This window comes from Perkinsus marinus (genome assembly GCF_000006405.1).
Source record: "Perkinsus marinus ATCC 50983 genomic scaffold scf_1104296964002, whole genome shotgun sequence".
In the NCBI taxonomy this organism is placed as follows: domain Eukaryota; phylum Perkinsozoa; order Perkinsida; family Perkinsidae; genus Perkinsus; species Perkinsus marinus.
Window position 1 is genome coordinate 34,766 of NW_003204865.1, and position 26,571 is coordinate 61,336.

The 26,571-nt window shown below is 46.6% G+C and overlaps 7 protein-coding genes and 1 non-coding gene across 9 annotated transcripts; 3 read left to right on the top strand and 5 right to left on the bottom strand.

Moving 5' to 3' along the window:
• Nucleotides 1-1,911: 1,911 nt before the first annotated feature.
• Nucleotides 1,912-2,613, bottom strand: Pmar_PMAR000909 (conserved hypothetical protein; the record flags this gene model as incomplete). The annotated part of the gene is made up of 4 exons (XM_002771054.1): nt 1,912-2,018; nt 2,061-2,155; nt 2,204-2,314; nt 2,501-2,613. The coding sequence occupies 4 exons, from the start codon at nt 2,611-2,613 to the stop codon at nt 1,912-1,914; spliced, it is 426 nt and encodes a 141-aa protein (XP_002771100.1).
• Nucleotides 2,614-4,073: 1,460 nt separating this feature from the next.
• On the top strand, nt 4,074-6,220 carry Pmar_PMAR000910 (thiolproteinase SmTP1, putative; the record flags this gene model as incomplete). 2 transcript variants are annotated; one of them, XM_002771055.1, is made up of 10 exons in its annotated part: nt 4,074-4,165; nt 4,216-4,310; nt 4,420-4,551; nt 4,595-4,729; nt 4,823-4,922; nt 5,188-5,332; nt 5,386-5,524; nt 5,594-5,669; nt 5,723-5,805; nt 5,909-6,220. In XM_002771055.1, the coding sequence occupies 10 exons, from the start codon at nt 4,074-4,076 to the stop codon at nt 5,989-5,991; spliced, it is 1,080 nt and encodes a 359-aa protein (XP_002771101.1). In that variant the 3' UTR covers nt 5,992-6,220. The 2 variants fall into 2 exon arrangements, with proteins under 2 accessions (XP_002771101.1, XP_002771102.1); XM_002771056.1 differs by having other exon boundaries at nt 5,386-5,669.
• A 3,787-nt stretch (nt 6,221-10,007) lies between these two features.
• Pmar_PMAR000911 (conserved hypothetical protein) lies at nt 10,008-10,982 on the bottom strand (the record flags this gene model as incomplete). Its single annotated transcript, XM_002771057.1, has 6 exons — nt 10,008-10,114; nt 10,157-10,251; nt 10,300-10,405; nt 10,589-10,685; nt 10,729-10,807; nt 10,852-10,982. 6 exons carry the CDS (start codon nt 10,980-10,982, stop codon nt 10,008-10,010), a joined length of 615 nt encoding a protein of 204 aa, XP_002771103.1.
• A 708-nt stretch (nt 10,983-11,690) lies between these two features.
• Pmar_PMAR000912 (conserved hypothetical protein) lies at nt 11,691-12,855 on the top strand. The gene is made up of 7 exons (XM_002771058.1): nt 11,691-11,749; nt 11,793-11,945; nt 11,993-12,045; nt 12,092-12,218; nt 12,291-12,355; nt 12,400-12,553; nt 12,607-12,855. The coding sequence occupies exons 1-7, from the start codon at nt 11,718-11,720 to the stop codon at nt 12,683-12,685; spliced, it is 663 nt and encodes a 220-aa protein (XP_002771104.1). The 5' UTR covers nt 11,691-11,717; the 3' UTR covers nt 12,686-12,855.
• Nucleotides 12,856-13,844: 989 nt separating this feature from the next.
• Pmar_PMAR000913 (conserved hypothetical protein) lies at nt 13,845-15,638 on the bottom strand (the record flags this gene model as incomplete). Its single annotated transcript, XM_002771059.1, has 1 exon — nt 13,845-15,638. One exon carries the CDS (start codon nt 15,636-15,638, stop codon nt 13,845-13,847), a length of 1,794 nt encoding a protein of 597 aa, XP_002771105.1.
• A 4,254-nt stretch (nt 15,639-19,892) lies between these two features.
• Nucleotides 19,893-21,490, top strand: Pmar_PMAR000914 (transcription elongation factor SII, putative; the record flags this gene model as incomplete). Its single annotated transcript, XM_002771060.1, has 8 exons — nt 19,893-20,037; nt 20,269-20,382; nt 20,470-20,660; nt 20,820-20,935; nt 20,982-21,051; nt 21,099-21,176; nt 21,233-21,354; nt 21,400-21,490. 8 exons carry the CDS (start codon nt 19,893-19,895, stop codon nt 21,488-21,490), a joined length of 927 nt encoding a protein of 308 aa, XP_002771106.1.
• Nucleotides 21,491-22,095: 605 nt separating this feature from the next.
• Pmar_PMAR000915 lies at nt 22,096-22,177 on the bottom strand. Its single transcript has one exon. It is a non-coding gene; the product is annotated as a tRNA-Ser (tRNA).
• A 1,164-nt stretch (nt 22,178-23,341) lies between these two features.
• On the bottom strand, nt 23,342-23,901 carry Pmar_PMAR000916 (hypothetical protein; the record flags this gene model as incomplete). The annotated part of the gene is made up of 2 exons (XM_002771061.1): nt 23,342-23,488; nt 23,788-23,901. 2 exons carry the CDS (start codon nt 23,899-23,901, stop codon nt 23,342-23,344), a joined length of 261 nt encoding a protein of 86 aa, XP_002771107.1.
• Between the last annotated feature and the right edge of the window lie 2,670 nt (nt 23,902-26,571).

Here is a 26,571-nt window from a genome sequence, read left to right on the forward strand (position 1 = left end):
CGTTTCAATGAGAACCCCCCGTATCGGACAAGTATCGCCGCAATTTCAGCATCCAATCTCTCAACACACACGCTGGTGAAAATTGAATGAGTCAGACTGGGTACCTGGTCACGAGGGCATCATCTACACGTCTGGATGGACATGCGACTACGAAATCTCCCGGCTGTGCTGCAGCTAAGATTTCCTTCACATCGTCAACTGAGCGGTCATCGCAAGCCCGCCGCAGAGCAAAAGAGGACATGTAGCTGGCATACACGATGGAGAGAGAGGTAGAACGATAACGACAACCAAACATCAAATAATCGTCAGAGCCCGCCGCATTCCTGTTGTTAGTACACACTGTTACCTACCAGTCTTGCCAAGCAATAGGATCCTCGGCTTTTAGTCCTTCGATTCTATACTCTTCAGCCTGCGCGTCAGGGAAAGACAATACCTTACTGGGGGGCAGCGAGCATGGGCCTGACAGAGTCAATGCATGTCATCGCAAAATGCTCCTCAGAGAAATCTCACGCTCATTTTTCGTGTCGAAATCGGACGTCTCAATAGAGATCTCCGTACCAATCCTCAATGACGGCTGAGTAACCATTAGCGTCGTCTGTCTTAAAATGCACTGTAAGTTCGCACGATTGGTACCAGCATAAAGCTTCAAGCTTCAAGCTCGACAGATCACTAAATCAGTGTCACTGATGGGCTGGGAACAAAGGTATTATCAACGTGACGGCCATGACTATGAAATTTTGCTTGTGCCGTTCGGAGTAGTGCCAGCTGGATCGGCTTTTCGTCGTCTTCCTATCAGAATTCTGAGGAAAGTAACTCTTTGACAGAGCACCTCGGTTGCAAGCCTCGTCTTCGGATATTCGGAGTAGTGGCCGATTATGAATTTGTAATCCCTGCTGGTTGTTGCCGCGAGACTGGGCACTTTTCCTCATCTGTTGTCTCCTGTTATTGTTTCCCTGAGGGAAATTACCTTGGTCAGGATGGGTCTTTCATGACAAATGTGTAACCTGGCGACTCTCCACTTCTTTTCGTCATTTTTGATATAACAATCAATAGTGCCAAAACTGGCGTAGGGTTGTCTGCTGGTGAAGTTTCGCCTATCCTTTCCGATTCGAATTCCTTTGTCGATCTTATTCGAAGACCAAATACTACACCTCTCCGTACTGTTCAATCTCTGGCAGACAAATTAACTCGCCTGTGGATCAGTTGTACTGGTGCAAAGTCGTGCTCATCCCCGATGTGTGATGAGATGATGTTAATATCGTCTTTTGTGTAGTTAACATCTTAGCGTAAGCTAGTAATCCTCGAAGTTACTATACTCATAGTTATGAGACCAGATTGAAGACTGAGTGTTCTCAGCGACTCTGCATGAGCTGAATTGTGAAGATTGACACTATTCACTACAGAGGTACTCTATTGCTAGCTTGACGAAGGGTGAAGGGCCGTGATCGGTCACATTATGTCCGAACTCGGATATCTTCTTGGCTCCCTGCTGGTGGTCTAAAATGAGCTCATCCTACTCTTCAATGCCCGTGACCACCTTCGTCGCGCAATGCCACACTACTACAGCATTTCCAGGTCAATTCAATATTTTACCCGAATTTTTAATAGTTTAACCACTTCTTTTGAAAAAAATACCCTTTTTTTTAATCTTTTACCGACTGATTTTAACTCACTACCCAAAATTGCAATATAATAGCTAGTCTTTTTAAAAACATACCCAATTCAATTAACAACGTTAGTTTTATCTACTAGAAATCGTAGCATTATCCCAACTCGAAGTCTTGCAGCGGTCGAGCACGGTTAAGCGCTCGAAAGAACTACATCCTCCCTTCAAAGCACCAACAGGGATCACTGCTGTTATGCGTACCTACAAGATAGGGAGCTCGGAGTCACCGTAAAGTGATGCGAATACTACCTGTAGTTCGGAGCAAAGCGATACGCCTTCTTGATCTGAGGGCCTCCAATATAAGTGAGACCCTCATTGAACTTATATTGATCCCATTGACAATGACGCCACTCTGAAAGAAGGATCACTACCATCATCCTCGATAGAATTCTACCATCATTCCACTTGAAGCATTTGGTCGCAGCCTCCTCAGTCTCAATGTCGGCCTGCGCCGTCAACAAACAACGGTACTCCTCTATCGCCAAGTACCTTCAGTACCCCTTCCAAAACGACCCTTTGTACATGACCAAGACTCACTTGCACGCATCGTCAGGATCAGACTGATGGATTCTCTTGGCATATTCAGCCGTTGCTTCGCGAATCTCGTTGGATGTGCGTGGTTCAGCCTCATTCGGAACCAGACCTGCACTTTCAACAGTGTTGGAATATACGTTTGCTTCCCTGAGCTCAGTGAGCTGAGCTTAGGAATTTCCTCACTGATCATAAAATCCGGATAGGAGTATACAGAAATGTACAGTAACCCGAATGTCTCGACAATCGAAGGAGCTGGCTGTCAGCTATCGTATCGGAGCATTGCGAATCTCGTCCTAGCACCGGAGAAGTTCAAGAAACTGTATGTCAACCTGGAAGAGTTCAAGATCAAATGCACTGATCAATTGAGTGTACTTGGTGCTGTAATCGACGGCAAGCGCAATCATGACGCTCATATTAGTAGGCGCATGCAACTCGCCGGACAAAGAATGGCCACACTCCAGAAAATCTGAAACTCGCATGATATAAGCTTGAGGCAGAAGTTTTTTATCCTCCGAAGTGTGGTATTCTCGATAATATTATACTGTATAATTTATACACCAGTGAGTGCTTTGCCCTTAGCAAGAATGAGATGGAGAGATACTGTGCGTGTTTTACAACAAGTGCATACGGAGGGCGTTGCAAGTATCGCCATTGGCGCACACCACGAACCGCGAAATTTGGAGTAGGTCTGGTTGCACTGACTGTCACATAGTCCTGGGAATGCGTCGCTTGCGATAGTGCGGCCACAACCTTAGAACTCCCCCCGCATCTTTGGTGAACAGACTACTTTTGTGAGATCGTTTGGGCATATCATTTGGGAGCTCAGATAAGCGCTAGGATGAGAGAAGGTTGGATACTATCCAACCTTCTCTATCCAATGGATAGATCTCATTGCAGAGGATTCGAGGGAGACTAATTTGTCGCGAGGAAATGCTCTGGACCGACTCTTGTGGGAGAGATGGACTAAAGCCCTGCGACCGAAATAAGCTTGGAGAGAAAAACTCAGTCAAGTGCTAGTCTCCTTGCGCCGAGTAAGTCGATCATATAAACATCCAACTTGCTACTAGCTGCCGGTTTGTCGCCTGGCCGGAAACGGCCGAGAGCGACAGAGAGAGAAGGGGAAAGGTCGAGCTGATGACTCAAATCACTGCTTCGAGGCGTCAGCTTTGAAAGTGTGCTTCAAGCAGCACACTGCTCACACGATGCTGTCGCGTGAGCCGGCGGCAGCATTGGCCTGCTTTGGGTGCAGGCCAATACCGACGACAAACATGGAGGACTTTTCGTTTACACGTGAGGATTATACTAAAGTTCTTCACCGAAATCGGGCTTGGGGCAGTCATCTGAGTGTGCCAGGCTGGCACTGCCAGCCCACATGGCACGACAGGTGAATCTTTCGGCAGGCGTTTCCCACTTGAGATGGGTCCTCCTCGGCCGCTGAGCACTAAAACTAAGTAACGATTAATTCTAATCCCATGCTTTGACTTTGCGAGCCCTGTGTAGCACGCAATCCATGGTGGTAAAACAGTTGTACGGGCATGCACGTGATGCCACATTTTCTTTTGTCAACCTTCTTCCCAAAATATTTCCCTGGACTTTCCCTCAGACATTTTATTCAGCATTGTCTAACTCACCTATGCCACACTTACACCAGGATAGAGGAAGGATCAAATTGACCGGCTTATCGGCAATTCAATGATAGATCACTTGAACCCAGCAACGGACAGTATCACGATTCCTTGATAGCAGCACAGGGTAAGCACAAAGCGGCGAAGGTGCCGCGCATAACGGCCAAGCGACAGAAGCGGCGTGCAAGGTACTGAGATTCAATGCAGACTTGGAGAGATTTACTCTCCTTAGTGAAATTCCAACTGCTATGTTCTTGGTTGTTGTTACTCTGCAACTCATAGCTGTGGGCCACGGAGCATCCGTTGAGGTGGAGAAGGCCTTCCAGGAGTTCATGAGGACGTGAGTTCGCTCGTCATCTGGAGTCAAACCTCAGGCTGAACTTGACTCAGTTACGATAAGAGATACGACACGGATGAGCAGTATCAAGTAGCCAAGGATGCTTTCGAGAACACTATGAGAGAGATTGAAACTCTGCGAGCCAACAGTAAGCAATTCCGGGCTGCTGTTAGAATTAATCTTCGCCCAGATCATGTTAATGCTAGCAGTTAGTGTTACTGCTAAATCTGAGTAAGTAATTCAGTGCTATATCTCAGGCAATGTGACGCATGAAGTCGGTCTCAATGAATATGCCGATTTACCGAAAGAAGTCTTTAATGACATCTTGAAGTGCGACTTTGCTCCAAAACTACATACACCGATGATCCGAGCAACAGCCATTCCCACTGGTGAGACTCGGTTTATCTAACAGATACGACTATTCCTCTTTAGTCCCGCAGGATTCCTTTGAGGTAGGAGATTATCCTCCATCGGTAGACTGGGAAGCTGCAGGCGCTCTGGCACCCGTAAGACGCCAATCGGGTGACGTAAAGAAATGTGGAAGCTGCTACGCAATTGGGGCCGCTGGTAGCAATGCGATGGCATTCTTCCTCCATGATACACTTACCTAGCGGTTCGTAGCATGCGTATTCCAGTTCTTACACCGCTCGTCTTTCTCAGTCGTTATGGAGAGTCGTTTCAAGATCGAACTCTCACAGCCTAGAGTCGTACCTTTCTCCGTTCAACAGTTGGTTGACTGCAGTACAACATACGGCAATCGGTGAGTTTCATGGTTCGGCCCGAGATCTATTTCGCCTGTCCCATCGAAGCCTCCATCAAGCCACTTCTGCGTCTCTCATTCTATGAGTATCCTTCGAGTTGACGGGTCTACTGATGGCGTCAGTTGTAGATCCGTCTTTCTAACACTCACTGTATCCCTTATTGCAAAGCTCTTCGATATATGAGGAAGGAATTACGATTGAATTATATTTTTGGGACCTTCCGAAGATCATCTTCGTCGTCTTCCCGATGTAACTCTGTTGCAGGGGCTGCGATGGAGGGCGAGCTCAAGAGGCGTTTGCGTACTCGAAGGCGGAGGGCATTGTGAAGGAGTCCAGCTATCAGTATATGTTCGAGGAAGGCCCATGCAAGGAGAGTGTCGTTAAGAATCCCGATGATCAATGCATTAGAGTGAATCCTCTAGCGGCTTATCAAGATAGTTGTATTTGTGATAATCACTTCAGCCAGGCGACATAGTGCATCTTGCCTCCATACCGAAGGCGAATGAGGAGGCGATGTTAAATGCCGTGGCGAGGGGACCTGTGGCTGTCACTTTATATGGGGCTCCGGCATTTGATAACTACAAAGATGGTATCATGAGAGGTAGCCCCACTGGTTTGTCTCACAACTTGTGAGTCATCGTGTCGTCGAATCTCACCATCATCTTGGCAGTTGCCGCCTGTGATCAGAAGAAAGTGGACCACACGGTGGTCATTGTCGGTTACAACACCTCAGCAGATGGGATACGGTAACGCAGGTTTGCACGGCTCTCTAGCTTTCTATCCTCACTCTATTCCTTAGTTATTGGAAGATAATGAATAGTTGGGGAGAGTCTTGGGGAATGAAAGGTTTTGGTTATGTTGAGCGAACAGGAGATAAACCAGGTACAGTGTTGGCCTGCAGCTCTTCAGCTTTGTGGTCATCGAAGTTTTGCCTCATGCATGTCAACTTGCAACTCACTGTAAGTTACTCACACAGTTCCAGTAGGTCCGTGCAACATTCTCTCTGAGAGCCATCAATATCCTCGTTTTGTGGCTACGATAAGGAGCTCTCCGTGTATCGGACTTTGAAGGATTCTCACCGAGAACTTCTCGGCGAGAAAGGCAATTCAATCAGAAGCCGAATCCTGAGGCAGAATTTTTCAACCCTTTTTCGACTTTTCATACTAACGCTTTATTGACACGAATACATCATCCGATTTTGACAATACCGCAGTATAACCGCTTACTGGTTAATCATATTAACTCAATATGCGCCAAACGAGTTCACGTGGTATGCGACTTCTGAGTCTCTTCCAGCGTGAGGCAGCTATTGGAAGTCTTATCTGAAATTGCCCTGTCGTGTTCCACACAGTGCTAAAGAACTGCATGTTATTACGGGATTATAGTCCTGCTGAGCCGTCACTCCCGTATAGCTCATGGCATGAGCCTCATGCCAAAGGATGCGTAAGGTACACAGTCATCGAGCGTGCAGGAGAGAAGGGTCTGGGGGTCTTCTCCTTCACGGCCAATACAGCGAAAGATCGTGGCGGATCGCAGTAGGTAGCGTCAGTCAGCAGTAGTGAATCTCCGGGGTTCTTCTGGACCTGCGGCATATCGGTAGATAATCTACCAGTATCTACCGTAGATACGCCTGGTCGAAAGGGTGCTGCTCGAAAAAGAAGATGAACCTATAGCGCCTAACCGACTTCGACAGAAAATCCCGCACGGTTAGTAACTACGTCGCGGCGATCGCACTCAGGATTCCCGTCAGTGGCAAAAATCGGGACCGCGTTTGGCCGCAGAAAACTGCACGGTATTCGCAGCTCATTGCAGTACTTTTGCTTGAACGTCAACATAGTCTGGGTCCTTGTTTTTGTCGTCATCGTCGTCGTCATTGTCATAGTTACCGTTTCCAGCATCATTGTTGGTGGCGTCGGTATGTGGAGACTCCAATACCGTAGCAGGGAGTAGGGGGGTAGTATGAACAGCAGTAGTTGTAGTACTTCTACGGCGACGCTTCTTAGGAGGTGTAAAGAAAGTGCAAGGTGGAAATGATCCCAAACTTGAACTTGCATCTGGAATACCGCGTGCCTCAACAGCGAGAGTAGACGTAGTAGACGTGGTAGTCGTAGCAGCAGTTGCAAAAGAACTCTTCGGAGCAGAGGGGCTCACGGACATCGCTGTTGGAGACAAGTAGTTGCTGTCGTTTTCGTTTTCGTCCTCGTCCTCGTCGCATTCGTCGTCGTCAATATCATCATCATCATCATCATCATCATCATCAACAACAACAGTGGGGGGATTTCGGCATCTGAGATACTAGGCAATTTAACAAAGGAATAAAAGTCGAACAGTAGTGAGAATATCTTGATACAATGTAAAGTTCTTACCGTATCCAGCAGGACTTCCCATTCGGGTTCGGGTTCCGCCACAGATACCGATGATTGAGATGATGAGACCGAAGTGATGGCTGCATCCCCTAAACGAGGAAGGTTACAAGTGAGTAAGGATGATGATGACGACGACGGTGAACAGGGGGATGGTGAAGATGCTACCGATTGACGACATGGGGATGATGATGATGAGTAGGAGCCTCCTACTAGGAGGGAGTGTAGCTCGAACTCGAACGCCTTCTACTTCGCACTCTACGACCAGATAAGCAAGCAGCCGAACCAGGTGGGGAGAAGCCCGAACCACCACTGTTAGTAGTTGCTGAGTAGTTCCGTTGCTGAGCACCGGGCATTGCCCGGTGCTTGCCCATTGCCCATTGCCCGGCGGGCAACAATCACCCAAGCTTCTCCTCCAACCAAACCCGAATGACAACGAAGGACTACGCAACTACACACACGCACATAGTCTAACTACAGTCGTCATAAACTGTTGAGTGTTGGTGGGTAATTCCACTTATTGAGTTAACACAAGACAGACTTGATTAGCCTGATTCTAACTTTTAACTTACAATTACAGTTCCAACACTAGCTCAACGCTAGATATCTTAGCTAACACAAGGGGGAGCGACTCCATACTATGGAGTCCATAGGGACAGTAGTCATACAACCTTCTTCACAATAGACCTGATAGGCCATGTATGACGTGTCGTCTATCATGTGAGTCAGCATCATACGCAATTGATCCACCAAAAACCGTCAAGGAATGTGAACGTACAACACAGTAATATTACTATTGTTGGGAGCCCGAGCCCGATGAAAGCAATAACTGACACCAAATACTACCGGGAATGACTGGATACTATCTAAAGCATCATAGTTGGTGCTGCCACACACAGTAGACACATCAACGAGAGGATCAAACGTATAGCGTGGCCCTCTGTGGGCGAGATAAGCATCGTAAGGCCAACGAGAGTAAGTCATGGCCGGGAGTGAAGGGGAGTCGTACTTCGGGCTCGACGAGGAGGAAGCACCGGACGCTCAAATGTATTGCTCATTGTTGGCGGCATCGCGCTTAGTAGGAGTGCGAAAATAACCTGACAGTAATTCACAAGATGAATCCCTCAACAGTAACATTCGTAACACAACCTGAACCCGAGCACAAGCATAGCACCAGAACCCGAAAAGTCACTTTGGTAGCTCCTAGTGGGCAGCTGAGAAGCGTCGGCTGAGAGTATATTGCGAAAATCTTCGCTAAAGAACCGAAAAGATATACAGGAACATCGAGTAGGGCGAGGAACTCGTTGAATCGTCACGAAGAGGTGAAAATCTGCTGTATGCGCACAGAAACCCTCATATTCGGGATAAGAACTCTGAAACATACAAACGGAATCATTAGTGATCCCAATATATCTAGAAGCTGGAACAAACCGAGAGAAACCCAATCACGAACCCGAACTACTAAATAGTGCTTGTTCCTCATCATTAATGGTGAAGCGAGGCTGAGCAGGCAGCATCCCACAGAGATCCACACCGCGCAGAGCATTATCAACCACAGATGTGTGGAGCTGATCCCCGGTCACCACCTCAGGTAAGCAACCACTACACTGAGATTCACTACCGTTAACAGAGCTAACATAGGCACGTATTTCCTCGTCAAGGATTTGGGGGAAATCATTATCAATGAAAGAGAATACCCGTGAAATACCCTCATATGTGGTAGAGAAACACGCCATTAAGTAGAGACCCAAGACCGTAGTCTGACAGTACGGAGAGGCGAAATGAGGAAGATAGGAAGCAGGGGAATGAAAGTTACGCGACATCACACTAAAACGAAAACGACACTATACAAACATCAACACTCCACAAACATTTATCCAACACTAATAAAACACTATTAAGTTGTAGAAAAACTCCGCAACATTACCTCACATATCTGACAACAAAAAATGCCATCAGATGTACAATAAAAGTCCGCAACGTATCAATCCCGGTAAAACTCCGCCGGACAAATCACACTCTCACCAGTAGTAGAAGCAGACGACATACATCCCGAGCAAATTTCCCTCGGTTTAGATTGGGGACCCACCATTTCAACTTGAGGTCAAAAGGTGTAGAAATCGTAACATCATCCCAAGTCGAAAAACCTGTGGGAACCGAGCATAGTTGAGCGCTCGGAGGCACTATCAGTGTTGGAATTTATGATCGCTTACCTCAGCTGAGCTCAGGAATTTCTTTACTAATTGCAGAACTTGGATAGAAGCATACAGAAACCAACAAGAGTTTCCCAAATTTCGGGAATTTTGGGCCCCGAAATTTCCTCGTAACTTTCATGTTATCACCAACACATTTAGTTTACCGTGAGCATATTTTTCCCGAAACTGGGACCTACTACTACCTCTGCGATTGATTCTTAAAGACCCGTCGGGAGATTCGATGAAGTACCTGCTTCTCAGGCGGAGATCTGACGCAAGTCTGCCAGGCTTCATCTGGTATCAAATTCGAAACCAGATTATCGGTCCACACCGCTCTCAACAGACTTGACGACTATAAAACTCAAACACCAATTATCAGCCACGAAGAAACGGTAGGCCGCGGCACTTCCACTATCACACGGCACACATCCTCCTTTCAAAGCACCAACAGGAATCACTGCTATTACGCGTACCTGAAAATAGTGACATCATGTTGACTAGGAGTCACCGCATAGTCGTAAGAGTACTACTTGTAGTTCGGGGCGAAGCGATACGCCTTCTTGATCTGAGGGCCTTCAATATAAGTGAGACCCTCATTGAACTTGTATTGATCCCATTGACAACGACGCCACTCTGAAAGAAGGTTCTCTACCATCATCCTCGATAGAACTCTACCATCATTCCACTTGAAACATTTGGTCGCAGCCTCCTCAGTCTCAATGTCGGCCTGCGCCGTCAACAAACAACGGTACTCCTCTATCGCCAAGTACCTACAGTACCCCTTCCAAAACGACCCTTTGTGCACGACCAAGACTCACTTGCACGCATCGTCAGGATCAGACTGATGGATTCTCTTGGCATAATCAGCCGTTGCTTCGCGAATCTCGTTGGATGTGCGTGGTTCAGCCTCATTCGGAACCAGACCTGCGTTTCCAACAGTGTTGGAATATACGTTCGCTTTCTTGAGCTGAGCTTAGCAAGTTCCTCAGTTATAAAATTCGGATAGAAGTATGCAGAAACCATTCCAACACATGTAGTTAAGCATGTGCATACTTTCCCACACAGGTTTCCAGTACTCTCCCATTAGCATGCACCCTTCCCACTCACCGTAATGCTTGCCAACTTCCTTCTCCCATTCCGACCCGAACGTGTGTGGCTGAGGCTTCGGTGGAGCTGGTGCCGGGGGCTCTGGACCACCCCAAATCTAAGCACGTGTGTAGCAGCATGTACCCATCTGCTACGACTACCTCCCCTAACCCGCATTCCTTGATAATCTCATAGTTTTTCTCCGCCTCAGTCTTCGGCACAGCCTCGTACACTCGGTACCTTTGTTACCACGCTTGTTAACCCTCACCCGAGCCAGAACCTACCAAGTGTCCGGGTCGTAGCCCATCGCAGCGTCCGAGAACTCCTTGGTCCCTGTCTTTGCCTCCGGCTCGGGCTTGGTTTCACACTGAGCTCTGTTAGGAGAGAAAAGTCGATGGATCAAACTGCTCACCATAGAGATGGATTAAAAACGTCGCTACAATGTACGAAAATGTGCACATGGTCAACTACATGTGTTGGTGACAAAACGGAAATTCTGGGAAGTTTGTAGTGCTTCTGTACACTTCTACCCGAATTCGCGTGAAATTCATGTACTAAGTGAGGAAACTCTTGAGCTCAGCCGAGGGTAGAGAGCATTTATTCCAAATCTATATCCCTACGGCAGAGTGAGAGAGAATTGGATGTCACGGTGACGAACAAAGGTAGTGTGTTCAGTCCCCCTTCAAGATTCCTGGGAATTGTCAGTATTGGATTAAATGCTCGCTTTCCTCAACTGATCTCAGGAGTTTCATTGTTAATTATACAAATTAACTTACGAACTCGGCTAGGAGTTCACTGAAACCAACAATAATTTCCGAACATTCCTTCAAGATTTTCATATTGTCACCAACCCATGCAGTTAACCATGTGCGTATTTCCCCCCCCAGACTGGGAATTGCTGGATATAGACCAACTCCCCAACCACGAAGTCGCTGCCCTATATACCACTCGTCCCAAGATGTGCCGGAATCATGCATGTTCGAATAGCAGATTCGCGTTGCTCCACGATGTCGACTCAGTCACATGTTCCTATGGATTTCCAGAGTTCGCAGATTCGTTGAGGAAACTCGAGACACTGCAAGATTTCAAGATAGGGTATATAATTTGCGTGGCAGATCGTGGTGGTTATTTATATCACACTTGCGTTGCAATGCTACTATCACGGGCCGGGGCGCTGAAGAGGTGAGGGTCACATCGTCCCCGCATTCATCACGAGTATTCATAGGTTCTCGGCCGCGCCTGCCTACAACTTGACAGCACAGCGATTCAAAAGCTACTACGATGATTTCAAGGACCGCCTCAAGCCGGGGAAGTACACCCAAGGTCGCTGCCCTCAGAGTGAAGGTGATTATCGCCAGGAGTCCAAGACTATCGGGAGGTGAGTACTTGCCTCTGGCAATCCGGTCGATTGTGATATCCCTTCAGAGAGCATCTCAACGATGATGGTACTCGCAGTAAGAGGTACACCGTCAAGGAAGGTGAGCGAAGCACATTGAAAGCCTTTAGAAGTTTTTGTACCCTCAGCTGATGCCCTCGGTTACCATTACCACCCACCGATCGATAAAAAGGGTCAGGTGTACGTAAAGGGGCCTAACACGGTCCATGAAAGAGGTCAGACTTGGATCAAAGGCTACGAACTGCCCAGCATGGAGTAAGATTGTGTCATTAATACCGTTAAAGCCCGAACTTTCCAACGATTGCATGAGTACCTGTTGTACTCTAGATATACTTATGGTCCCAAGCAGGAGGACATCCCTTTCTACCCTAGGGTCAAATTGAACGTCTGGGGTAAGGCTTTGCCGATACCTATCACTGGCGCACTCTACGCTCAGGCAACTACAACCTCGTTATGAAGGTGGAGTTCTTGTTCTTCTATTTGCCCACTATCATAGTCTTTGGGATTTGCATTCCTGTTTATACCATCAATTTCGCACAGGAGGAAGTCATTTACACGACAATGACCGTTAAGGTCACTGGGAGGCAATGGTAAGCGAGCTCTGGCTTAGTATGTCGACCTTCGTGATGATCAATGGCTCAAGGTATTGGGTATACGAAGTCGAGTCCCCAACCGACGAGGAAGAGGAGGACGAAGATGACGAGGATGATGACGATGAGTGATGGAGAAGGCAGTCTTAGTGGTTGCTGTCGTTATTGAACATCTTGAGGCGCGAGCCCATGAAAATCATGATGATCTTGATGATTTTGCTTTTGTGAATGATAGCGGTTTGTTGAACATTTCGAGCTGATACCATTCACATTGTCGTAGACAGGTTGAGGTTATTTTTCGATTTGCAGTATTGCGTTGTAGTTGTTGAGGAGAAGGAATTCGACGAAAGTATGTTATCTCTCTTGGGAGTAGCAGTCATGTAACGAGGTGTGTCGATAAGTATTTGTAAAGCTAACTATACTAAGTTATCATGAAGAGATCAGTGACGTTGAATACTCTGGAACCTACAAGGGGTACTAATGACACTCCTATGGACGACAGTCATTATTGATCGACCGTAGTGACCATCACCACAAGTAAGGTAACAACTATGGGATCCGTTACGGACTGTCCGTACCGCTAAGAGCATGTGCTTCTCGGGAGCTCGTCATCAAGCGATGGTCATTCCCCTCGAGGTACCCGAGTTACTGAGTTATGCCTGTTATATCTTAAACACTGCCTGTTATATCTTAAACACTGCCTGTTATATCTTGAACACTGCCTGTTATATCTTCAACACTGCCTGTTATATCTTCAACACTGCCTGTTATATCTTCAACACTGCCTGTTATATCTTCAACACTGCCTGTTATATCTTCAACACTGCCTGTTATATCTTCAACACTGCCTGTTATATGTTCAACACTGCCTGTTATATCTTCAACACTGCCTGTTATATCTTCAACACTGCCTGTTATATCTTCAACACTGCCTGTTATATCTTCAACACTGCCTGTTATATCTTCAACACTGCCTGTTATATCTTCAACACTGCCTGTTATATCTTCAACACTGCCTGTTATTTCTTCAACACTGCCTGTTATTTCTTCAACACTGCCTGTTATATCTCAATTCACCCATTAACCGGAAGTGACTTGGATTCATTAGTCTATCAACACAACATTTTAACTATTCCCAACAAGGAAGGAAAAGTAACGCTAAGCGCAGCGCACTGAGCAGTCAGAAATGCGCCTAATCGACGCGAATAAGAGATTCTCCGCTCGAGCGAGAGGATCTCCACTGAATAGCTTAAAAGTGAGTTAGCCAAGGTTAGAATGTCACTGTTAGAATCTACAGTTCTTTCTCAGGGTTTGACAGTGCAGCATTACGAATAGCATCAGCCTGCTTCTGAGTTTCCTCATACCTCTTTCTTAGAGCAGCGAACTGCTCAGGAGTAGCCTCGAAATCTTGGAAACCAGCGGCACGCAACCACTCAGCAGACGGGCCATAACCGACCATAGAATAGCCCCAATTAGTGTAACCATTTTGATACTTTCCAAGTAACGTATAATGCATATTCATCCACTCACGTTGAATCTCATCGTCATAGTCCGCCATCTTCTTCTCGATATCATCAGAGGACTCGGTGAGCATCATCTCGTCAATCTTACTCTCGATACCAAACTGAGCCTTCCTAACATCATTGACCATATACATATACTTCAAATCCATCACATTAGCAACAGTCTCAGCAGCCCACCAAAGAGAACTGTCATTCACCTCCCCTTGCCAGGAGTATTCGAGACAAGGAATAGACTTCACAGTTTGGCTGGGCTTAACGATAATCGGCACGAAAACACTCCCATGAGGGGACGACGGCGCAAAGTAAACCACGTTGTACTTGTTCTTATAAGTTACAGCTATGAAGCCATAGTATGAGTGCTCCTCAGAGATAGCCCTTTCCCAAGCACCGTGTTTGAAGGTCGCCTCAGCCCTGCCACCAGGATATCTCACTGGCGTCTTGAAGGGACCACCAGCAACAACATGGTCTGTCAAGTCATAGGGAGTACCCTCCATATGGTCTCGGTACAACCGACGCATGAAGTCAATTGTGATAGGCTCATCGGGCTTCACAGAGAAGGGGTAGGTAGGATGTTCCCATTCAACACCGAGAGTAGGGTCCAGATTAAGAGATGGGGCGAAAAGAGAAAGACCTCTCCAAATACGTCGACCGGAAACATAAGGATGACCCTGCTCACCCGCGCCGAAGGCATAAGCGAAATCAAGCAGACCAGCACCATTCCACCAACCGTACCTTAGTGCGATTTCATACATGTTGGTCGAGTATAAGAAATTATCGCCATCGACAGGATCGATATCACGAATGATGAAAGTGTTCGGCACGATGGTGGCGTGACCCTTAGGAACTCTCTGGGCTGCCCAAACCGCGCTCGTAGTTGTATCGTCAGGAGTTACATGGAAAACCCAAACCTCCTCACCATCAGCCACCACGAGGGCCTCACCAGAGCCGTAGTAACCATATTTCTCAGCATAGTCACCCATAGTCTGCACGGCACACCTTGCAGTGTCACAAAGCTCAAGTCCAATATCAGATAGCTCGCCAATCCAAAACATTGCACCTTTACCCTCGGGACCGTCACCACGTGGGAAAGACTCCATACGAGCACTGCAAGTACTCTCGCCCATAGAGACGCCAGCCTCGTTCATGATACCATAAGAGGAGTCCCAGTACCCGTAAGTGGTACCCTCCGGCATGTCGACGTACCCGGTGGGAACACTGGGTTGCTGGTCACCAACAGGAGCATAACTGGGAGCTCTCGAAGCGTCAACAATCCTGGGATATGCCAAGGCAAAAGCACCAGGGATCTCGTTTATGTAGACCGCTCTCTGCTGGCCGGCACCATAGGTCTTAGGAGGCACATAGACCACTCTGAAGTCCAACGGTCCGCCATCAGCCGTACTAGCGGCGATACAACCACCGTCAGCCGTGGCTGCACAATCGACTGCTGTTGCTGTACATTGACCGTCGGTGGCGAAGTGCTGCCGAGCTCCACTCTGAGGAGCGATTTCGGCGGCCAGAACGAGACTGCTGGAAGCTAGCAAGGCGAGTGAAAGCGATAGCATTTTGAGGGATGAAAAAAACTAGATATGATTATCGACCAAAGTGTAAACTAGTCAAAAGCGAGCCGATGGTTCAATATGCAATTGATGAGAACGTCAATACGATTCTCAGCTTGCTGACGCTGGGCTAAGGAATCTGCGTCCAAGCGAGGCTAGCTCTGTCCCCAAGTGAATAACTCAAGAAAACCCATACCACAGGCATTGTCCCTGACTATGAAAATGTCCTGAAATCGCGAACTTCTCATAGAGGGAATCGCCACGAATGCGATACCGCCTGCCATATTCGCAATGGTTCTAACTCGCGACTGTGCAGCCACCGGCTATTGCTGAGGCACTTGCTGTCGTTTGCGGAGTGTTATCCTTGAGAGCGGACCCAAACGGCCGAATTGTGGCTGCTGCAAACTATCGAGGCGAGTGATAGCAACAGACTTGTGCGGAGCAGCTGTTCGTTTCGAGCTGAGAATGATTCTCTGGTGGTTGCCCTGGAGGGCTATTCACACTGAGGCGTCTTTTGAAGACAATAGACAACGGTTAAGCTACAGCAAGTACATATGCCTGATACACCGAGCAACTAATGCGCAATACTTTCAGATGGCGATCGAAACATGATGCAACACTGTGAAACATGAATGTTCACAAGGCCGTGTGTGCACTCACTGGCCTCCGAACCAGAGAGGCCCCGCTCATCCTGTTGCCCTCGTTCATCACCTAACACGGTAGCCGATGTTCACAAGGTTGTTCACAGCCAAATTGTTCATACCAAGCGTTGGCCTGCACTCCTAGGTCTGAGCCTTTTCTGGTGCGTATGAGAGCTCTGGAAGCAGGGATCTCCACGCGACGCGTGCAACACAGGACGGTAGAATTCGGACAATTGAGCGTCAGACTCCGTGGCCGCTAAGGGCCGGATGTATCTGCTCATTATTCCATACCCTTATTAAAGTACGCGTACGAGAATTGATTGTGTCCCCCTGAGGGCTTGAATTGACCACCGTTGGACTTGATCGTGCTCGGATCGGCATAAAGCCCTTGATCGGACACACAGGCCGGGGCCCAGGCTGAATCAGGCAGGCGTGCTCCGCGTTGGACAAGACACCTTTACCGGGCACTCGGAATACATAGTGGGGTTGCCTTGCAGATGTGAGTTTCTCACAAACAGATCTCTCCTTGAATGTGCGAGGAACGGCGTCGGCCGCTTTCCAACCAGGCTTGGGTTTCTGTGCAGTGCGTTCGCGTGCCTGAACATTCTATCTGCCAGAAATAAGCGTTCACTAACCGCACCTCTCGCAACTCGAGTTTCTTTCTATCATCTCTGGCAAAACTGACTGCCGAATTAGGTCTGGTCAGGCGACCGATATCGGGACGGTGAAGTTTACTGTATCCGAACGATGGTACGGGGGATATTCCGTGGAGGCGCATCGACACTAAAGGAGGGCGTGATGCCCAGTGAATATATGTTCGCTCTCCTCAGCTGAGCTCAGGAGTTTCCTATGCAGTGTTAGAGGAATATATGTTCGCTTTCCTCAGCTGAGCTCAGGTGTTTCCTATACAGTGTTAGAGGAATATATGTTCGCTTTCCTCAGCTGAGCTCAGGAGTTTCCTATACAGTGTTAGAGGAATATATGTTCGCTTTCCTCAGCTGAGCTCAGGAGTTTCCTATACAGTGTTAGAGGAATATATGTTCGCTTTCCTCAGCTGAGCTCAGGAGTTTCCTTGCTAATTGCAGGAGTCTATTTACAAATTCAGGGAGAAGTGTACTGAGGTTGATAAGGACCACTCGGAGTTTCCTCAGAATTTTCGTATTGTCACCAACACATGTAGTTGACCATGTGCATATTTCCCCACAGTGTTGATGCCAATCTTCTCTCCAAGAGTGACAATTTGCAGAGATTTTCCACTGCCGAGAAAGGCCACAGTGCTGAATATAATAAAAGAAGAAAGTATGGTGTCGCGAGGTAAACTTTCGTAGGTAGAACAACTGACCTGCCTCGTTCAAAATCCGTGGCGGTACAGTGTCTTTCAACCATACGTGGTTAGCAGATGTCCTTCTGTTGCGATCGACACAGTGACCGTTGGGGACGTTTTCGGAGTGCGAAGGTTGACTGATGTCCGCTTGTGGAGTGCCTCCACAGTAAATCAATGCGGATACCATGTACTGCTCTCGGTTCTGATATGACCAATCGAGTCGTCGCGGCTTACCAGGGTACTTCACTTTGTCGTTCGGAAGATCCCCAATTTCCGGTATAGTCTGAGAGTAAAGCTGTCGCTTCCTTAGCAGCCATTCATAAGGCCGACCTTGATCGAGTACGAAAGGGACATTATGTCGTGGCCGCCATATTGCGCCGATAATCGATCCAATTCACGAACGAGCTCAAATCGATCACCTGATCGATTTGTCCTAAAGCGATGACTGCTCGATCATTCAGAGATTAGGCTGAGGTTAAACGTCATTGTTAACGGCGACAATCGTTGATGACTCTTCCCAGTGTTGCGCTCGTACGGATATGTTCCTGCTAGAAGCGTATCAATCGGAGAGAAAATTCATGAAGAGCTCGTTATGTCTGGCCGAGAGTCTCTTCAGTGTCTTCTCGGTCCTCTTGAGTTCTAATACCTCACTGTCTAGGAAGTCGATGATGATTTTCAAAAATTTAGACAAGCATATGCCTGATATGTTTTGATGAATTCTTTGACACTTCTGAGATCAACTGCGTATTCACCCATATTACCGATTTCCTAGGCTCCTCGTGCCTTAGAGATTAAATGGCCTTGGGTGTAGATTAACGAGAGACCATAAGCTCGTGGTCGGCCCATTGGTGCTGATTGCGTTTCGCAGGTCTCCAACAGACCTCGAATGAAATTCCGATGATGACTTTACGGAAATCCAACACTGAATTCTCGTGTTGAGTAAATCCAACGAGCTTTTTAACCCTGAGGAAAAAGACGATTCCTTCGAAAATCGCATTTCTTTGAGATTCTAACAACATGTAGTGAGCATCATAGTATACTTCATGCGTTAGCGATTCTCTCGTGGTAGTCTCTAGTCGGTCCCAATCTCTGCGAATGTCAGCATTCCAATCCAGTGGGGTAAAATTTGTACATGATCAACCACAAGTGTTAGTGATAATAGCGAAATTCTAACGAAATTTCAAATTTTGGAAAATTTCTGTTAGTTTCTGTTCACTTCTCGTATATATTCTCTCGATTCGTATATGAACTCCTATGATTGATGAGGAAACTATCGAGCTCAACTGAGGAAGGCGAACATATCAGCTGTTGGTAGTTGCAAGACTGGTGGCAAAATTATGTTGTCGTAGCACTGTGGAGACGAGACCAATACGAGTGTTACGTTACTTATACGCTTGTGTCAAAATAGATGGTGAATGACGGGCTGAGGTTGATCGATTTCCTGAGAAAAGCTACACTATCTGTGAGTAAAGAAGTGCATAGTCGTGGCGAAGACTAATATATAGTCACTGAGGATTTTCCACACTCACAATTCACCTCAGAACTTCGTAGTGTTTTACGATGATGAACCTCCCCACTCGTAAACAATCTTAACATGTGCGGTGATTCACGTCAGCTTGTGAAGACTTGAACGGACATCTGAACGTGAAACTCGATAAGACTTCGTGTTTCCGTATCAATCGCCTCTCATGCACATGTGTCGGGCATCTATGATCAGTGTGGGAATATATATGTTTGCTTTCCTCAACTGAGCTTAGAAGTTTCCTCACTAATTATAGAAGTTCATATACGAATCCGAGTAGAAAATTGGAAAGTAGTTGAGTATTTCCCGAAATTTCCTCATTTTGAAACCAACATATGTAGTTGATAATGTGCATATTCTACCACACTGTCCATGATCATCTTGATAGTGTTCGTTGTCGTAATCATTCACTGAGTGTAACAAGGATCTCCACACCACTTGTGCTAACGAGGAAGGTTGACAAAAGTTAGAGTTGACGAAGAGCTACTACCCGCAGTGTGACTGTCACTTGAAGTTTCGCCCTAGTGTCACCACCTCAATTGATCACAATCAGGGGTCATCATAACGGTGTCGTCGATGTGCGCCCTGTGTCACCAATTTGGGTGGGGCTCCCTAACCGTTTCTCCTGGTGGAGGCCGAATCAACAACGAAGTTATCTTCCGTTTCACTTCACCTTGAAAGCCTAATCTCTATTGCGTTATCAGCTAGCAGTTGTTGTCTTTCTAGTGAGATCAGTCTTGGGAGCTCCTTGGTTGCGTTTCCCTTTTCACCTTATGTCGGCAGTATCTACGAATGACAAGGCCACAGTATTGACGCTCAAGAAACGTCTTTCTGAGCCTGATAGAGACCTTATGGCTATCATTGATTCGCTCAGTTCTATCAACATGGACAAGCAGCTCTTGAAAGAGACTATGATTGGTAGTGTTAAGGCTTTACCATTATATGGCGCTTCAATCGAGGGAGGTTGTTTCTGTGTATTACACTCTACGTTGACTCTAGTAATTCGACAGTATTATCAAGAAACGATAGTCTCTTCGTAATGCCGTCATGTGTCTTATATGGCAATCTGCCTTATCGGCTAGTTTTAGAGCGAATTAGAATCGGGAGAAGTGTATTTTGATGATCAGCCTGGGATGATTGTGGTATCAGGTAAAGCCTTGAACAAAGCGGCCAATGCTGATGAGACAACACCACGGGCCAAGAAGGCCGCAAAGAACCTCATGGGGGCTTGGAAGAAGAAGATTGATTATAAGCCTTCATCAGGTGACCATTTCACGGGGTAGTTCTCTTGGAGAAATATGGGCAATCTGACGGGCGAATAATTTAGTCTAGAAACTCTCAATGCGTCAGGCCATCATCACTCTCATCCGAAATCGGTCTCTAGTGCGGAGTCTGCGATGGAGAACTCGTCGAAGCCAGTGAATGGTCAACCTACTGCTGATGCCTCGACAACTGATGGCAGCTGCAGCAGTAGCAGTGGAAATACTGATCTCACGTCTGTCATGGAAGTAGCAAGATGCGGTGATCCGAAGAGAGACAAGGTCATACTACCGGGTGGACCGTGGTCGAGTGCTCCCAGTACTGCAATGTTAGCGTAGGATTCCTAGTAGATAATTGAACTTAACGATTGACCTGTCGCTGATGGTTAGTCAGCATCCATGACCACAGACTATTCTCTAGTTGACACTAGCCCGTGTTAGATTCGCAATCTTCTATTCAAAGCACTGAGGCCTAGACGGAATCCAGAAGAGGCTGAACCCGCCGTCAGGGCTGTAGAGATTGAGGAAGAGTGTCATTCAAAGCTGTCAGAAAGGGAGTACGGCGCCTTGAAATGCAAGTTCTCACAGTGGGTAAATCCTTAGGTACTTGTCGCAAATACGAAGCATCAAATACAACTTGACGGACTCCTCGAACCCTGATTTTCAATGGAAGGTGGTGGACTAGCAGGTGTACTATTTAGGAGCGACTGCTGCCTTCAGGTGCTTGTAGGATTATTTCCTCGTGATAAGTACTCTACCCTGACTTCAGAAGACATGGCATCAGAGGCTAAGAACCAGGTGAGTCAACTTGGGTCACCTATCTAGAGGACAGTCGTCAAAATTCATCGTATCAGCATCGTGCCAATGCAGCCAAAGCTGCTCTGGAGGAATGTCAGTCCGATTGGGCTATGCGTCATGGTGCGATACAGAAGAGTGGCATGTTCCAGTGTGGAAAATGCAGGAAGAGTCAGACGACGTGAGCTAACTCTGCCGTCTGATATGTATGATTTTCACTATCTAGATACTTTCAAATGCAGACTCGTTCTTCTGATGAGCCAATGACTACGTTCGTTACCTGTTTGAACTGCGGCAACAAGTGGAAGTTCTGCTAACAATGCTACTATTACGATGGCGGACCACTCCTTTGCTCTGCTAGTGATGCCACCACCCGCAATGTCATATTGTTCCTTACGCATCCTGCTGAGAATGAATTGTGTTTTCGTGAGAATATTCCTGGGGCCTCCCTCGTGGGGTAAAGCCGTCGGAAAATCCTGTCGAAGATCTGATACGACTGGTCTTGGGTGTCGACAGGGGGACGAGAGAGACTTGTTGTTCGTGAGTATAAGCTGTATCCGTCCCTGGTCGTTCATTAGGCGCTGAGCATCTGAGATGCTGCATCTCCCATGATGTGACCCTGCATTTCCGTGAAATGTAGGATATGAAAATCCTAAAATTACCGAAACGAATTGTGTTTTCGTGAAAACATTCCTGGGGCCTCCCTCGTGGGGTAAAGCCGTCGGAAAATCCTGTCGAAGATCTGATACGACTGGTCTTGGGTGTCGACAGGGGGACGAGAGAGACTTGTTGTTCGTGAGTATAAGCTGTATCCGTCCCTGGTCGTTCATTAGGCGCTGAGCATCTGAGATGCTGCATCTCCCATGATGTGACCCTGCATTTCCGTGAAATGTAGGATATGAAAATCCTAAAATTACCGAAACGACACCTGAGGGATTCGAACCCTCGCGGGCAGAGCCCAACGGCTTAGCAGGCCGCCGCCTTAACCACTCGGCCAAAGTGTCATCTACTGAAAGTATAGTTTACGGAGAGGTGAGCTGTCCATCTCATCACCATGATAATATACAACGTCCACGGCCGACGTCAGGCGAACCGGGGAGAGCTGAAATGATGCCTCAAGTTTGTATCACAATTTGCAATGCAGCAAACGCACCATAGAGATCGCAGGACGCAGCAAAGCGTTCGCACTTCTCACAACACAACACATTTCTCCTTTCGGCCGCTCAACGGAAGATACAATTCTGCTCTAAAAGCCAACGAAAAACTTCAATGCTTGAGTTCACGTCGGACTCCGCATCCAAACAATGTGCCCTCCCACTCAGTGATGATCGTGGGTGGCTCGAGGGTGCAGCACCATTGACGTGTCCATGACGAATCGCAAATCTGACGCGGCGCACGAGACATAAGAAATCAGCTCATGGTGAGTTCATCTCCTCGTACTGGTGTAAGGATGAGACATCCATGACAGCGTTCTGATGCAACCAGTCGGCTACCTTCGACAGATGCGTCTGCAACAGTCCGCGATATGCATGAGCTCTGATCGAAGACATATACTCGCATGAGCTCACTACTTCCTGTGCCGACCCAAGGGATATGAACAGAGTCCAAACTATGCCTACCTGTAACCCGCCAAGAGGCAGTATCGCCGTGGGCACTCTTTCTTCAACACCTCCAACATAGCGTCTGCGGAAGCATCGTACGACATGGTGGATTTACTACACTCGAAGTACCTGGAATCACGACGCGTACTACGGGGAACGGTGACTAGAGTAAGCACTCACAGGCCTCCAGCTGAGTACGCATTTTTCTGTTTCAGTCTGGCCAGGAGAGCATCACCACAACTTGCATCGAGCCTAACAAGGATGTCGCTGATATGACCCGTGACAGATTCGGACAAGACAATCCGCGGAGGCCTCGACACATGCCATAAGTATCAGTCGACAGATGGAACTAATCCGCCAAATCCAAAATTGACAATCCATGTAATAATCAACTATAACATGGATTATCAAATTTGACAATTTTGACAGCGATTGATCCTAATAGTTCGGAACCATAAGATTCGCGAAGAATGAACCCGAGTTGGTACCATACCCAACGCTCGCGCGACGGAAACTCGATCCCGATCGGTCGAAGTCATTCACCATCGATACTTAGCTCAACCCCATTTACTTCTTCGTGGAATATTCCACAACATATCGGTTCTCGCTGATGATCTGCGTTGCCTCTGCATCAGTAATCCTCATATAGACTTCTAAAACTGGTGGAATCTGTCCCGACCTCTCCGGAGGGGCGGTGACCATTGATATCCAAACCTGAGCGTCAGCAATAGGGATCCAACCCATCGACAAATCTTCGCATCACGTAAATACAGTGTGTGGCAGTTTGATATGCAAATGTGTGTTATTTTTCCCGAGATTAAACTATATCGCATATACAATAAAACAATGGCTATGAACATATGTTGTGATGAAAGTACCCGTTCGGGACTGTGATGATAGCGACAGCTTGTTCACTATAATTTGTCCTACAAAATAACACACATTTGCATATCAAATTCATACGCACCGTATGCGTGTCATCGAGTAGGAGTGATCTCTACAGCACTACCCACCAGACGGAGCATCTTATCTCTCAACGCCTTGAGCTCCCTAGGTGATTCATTTCTGCTGTTAGTGAGGTCCCAATCAGCTGACAACTCCTCGCTGAGTACCCGAGTGATGTCCATCGTCTGGTTCCAGATCGATAGATGCAGTGGCGTGCCTAAAGGTTGAGACTTTCATGTTAAGTCTCAGCAGTGTTGGGAAATATGATCGCTTTCCTCAACTGAGCTCAGAAAATAATATATGTAAATTCAGCTTGAAACGTACAAGAATCTCCGGAAATTTCCTAAAAAATTTTATTTCGTCACCAACGCTGTGTGTGAGTGACGTGTACAATGACAATGCTCACATTTGTCCCCTTTCCGCTGAGCGTTTACGCTGAAATTAAATTCGTTACATAGGAGGCGGATCAACCTGAATGCAAGTCTTGACCAGCCAGAATAAGGAGTTCAGCCTAGCCCACATGGAGTTCCGAGCCGACACTGCCAAGTGCAGCAGAGTGTTGTGTTTGCTATCAACAGGGTCGGACCACGTAGTTAAATCATCAGGAGATATCTCATCTTTGATAAGCGACAGAATCTGATAATGCTGTTATACAATACATCAAATTTCTGCTGCTAGCACCTGTCTAGCTGCACCTTCGTCATTTTCTTCTAGCAGAGAGCGAACCTTTGAAGATATGTCATCACTTCTCGACCGTTTTTGTGGGCGCCTCGACGACGGGGACATTCGAGCTCTATTATACCTATCCCGACAGGATTGAGAGTATACTCATTGACGGGATGCCCTCTCAAGTCCGACGCGATGACCCTCCACAGTCCTTCCTATTGCACAATATCCTACAAGCTGTGCTAAAGTCTAGGCTGGCTACTATGCTATGCTAATATAATGATACAAGTGATGATGAGGTGTTCAATGTATTGTATGTGACAATATTGTTTTCATACTATCAACTCCCACTCGTATTATTAATAATAATATGTCTCTATCTTCAAGGCTTGATGTTGAGATGGATAATGGAGAGTCTAGATCTACCACACAACGAATAGATACAAGGTGATAGAATATCATTATAATATAGAGACATTTAATATGATATAACATCCTGCTAACATGGTTACCGATATAAGGTATATGATATTAGGAAAAATATATGATTAAAATAACAATATAATATTTATATCCTCATTAATTTCCTCTTCTTCGGACGACATCGTTGAACTCAAACCCTTGAAATTGGTAAGTCTGTCTTAATTCGATCAATAGTAGACGACTAACGGCACATTATTAATAATCGGTATCATCATTCAAGGTTAATAACTATATATATCATATATTGTATAATAATTATACGTATATTAACATATTGATTTATCTCTAATGATCTAAGAGGATCACACTAGAGGAACTCAACGCGAGATATGCTATTGACGATTTAGGATAAAAAATCCAAAATTACATTCACCGGGGCATGAGTAGATGACGCAGTGAGTATGTATTGTTAAAATAATCGTTCTATGATAGCGGAATAATTTACACAGCCAGGACGATTATGCTAAAATCACTATTGAGAATTCCGTGGGAATGAAATCATCAGATACCATCTCAGCCGCATACCAACACACACTGATGTTATCATCGAGTATGCAACCTGACAGACTCCATGCGCTGAGTTCCTTTTGTCCGTCCATCACGATTTTGGAAAACACGCCCCTGTTTTAGGCAAACCTTTATTCCTCAGTACCTCTCTCGAGAAGACCCTTCAACGAAATAGGAACCACTGCCCTAATCGTACCGCAGACTAATGTTGCAACAACACCTTTCGCGAGCTAACAACACAGGCGGTAGCTACTGAAAATACCGCTAAGATGTATAAGATATCAATCCAGATGACGTGGTGAGTTTGGAAAAATCATTCACGCCTCACTAGCCCCCAATACGGCGCACCATCCTTGATGAACATCTCCTTCAACTAGATAGATCGTGGCACCTCCCGAGTTGGTTCTGTCAAGTAAAGCCCCTACGAAATAGTCTTGTTACCCCTTCTTCTACGTCACAGGTGATCGTGCTTATGCCAACCCTATCAGGGACACACCGAAAAGGTGCTGCGAGCACTCAGATCTGCGGTAACGCAGGATCATAATCGATCACTCGGGCGCTCGCGACTGCTTCTAGTGTTGTGTGGTACAACACTAGAAGCAGTCGCAAGAAGTCGTAGAAGCAGTCGCAGGCACAACTTGTGCCCGTGGCTAGACCATTGTGCCACATTGCTTCCTTGCCCCTAATTTTCGGTCCGAACACAATTGTTCCTGTGTGCCAAGGTGCTGCAAAGCTAGAGCTAGTTGTAGCTCATACGTAGTTCGTAATCATAATTGTAACGTAACCGTTACGTTACGTAACGTATCTATTGTACGTCCGCTCTCGTACAAGGTTATATCTGTTGACTTGTCGTGTATTGAGTTCTATTATTAGGAGATTACTATCCTTAGAGTAGATCCGTATCATTCGCAGACGATTCGAGATCTTCTGGAGTCCATGGTTCCACTCACGTTCACGCAGCCCTGCAAGACCTACAGAAGTGGTAACTGGTGTTTCTTATGCTCAGTGCTGCAAAAAAAGTTCGCTCTCCTCACCTGAGCTCAATATTTCCCTCACATTTTATACACGAAATTGGGAGGATATATACCATAAATTTACAGAGAGTAGCAAAGATTTTCAAAATTTTTCTTCAGATTTTTTCATATTGTCACGAACACCTGTGATTGACCATGCACCAATTTTATGACACTGTTTAT

Coding starts and splice junctions, on each gene's coding strand:
- Pmar_PMAR000912 (XM_002771058.1), top strand. CDS start 11,718: ATGCTACTATCACGGGCCGGGGCGCTGAAGAG. Junction 11,750..11,792: donor CGGGCCGGGGCGCTGAAGAG/GTGAGGGTCACA, acceptor GAGTATTCATAG/GTTCTCGGCCGCGCCTGCCT. Junction 12,046..12,091: donor GAGGTACACCGTCAAGGAAG/GTGAGCGAAGCA, acceptor TTGTACCCTCAG/CTGATGCCCTCGGTTACCAT.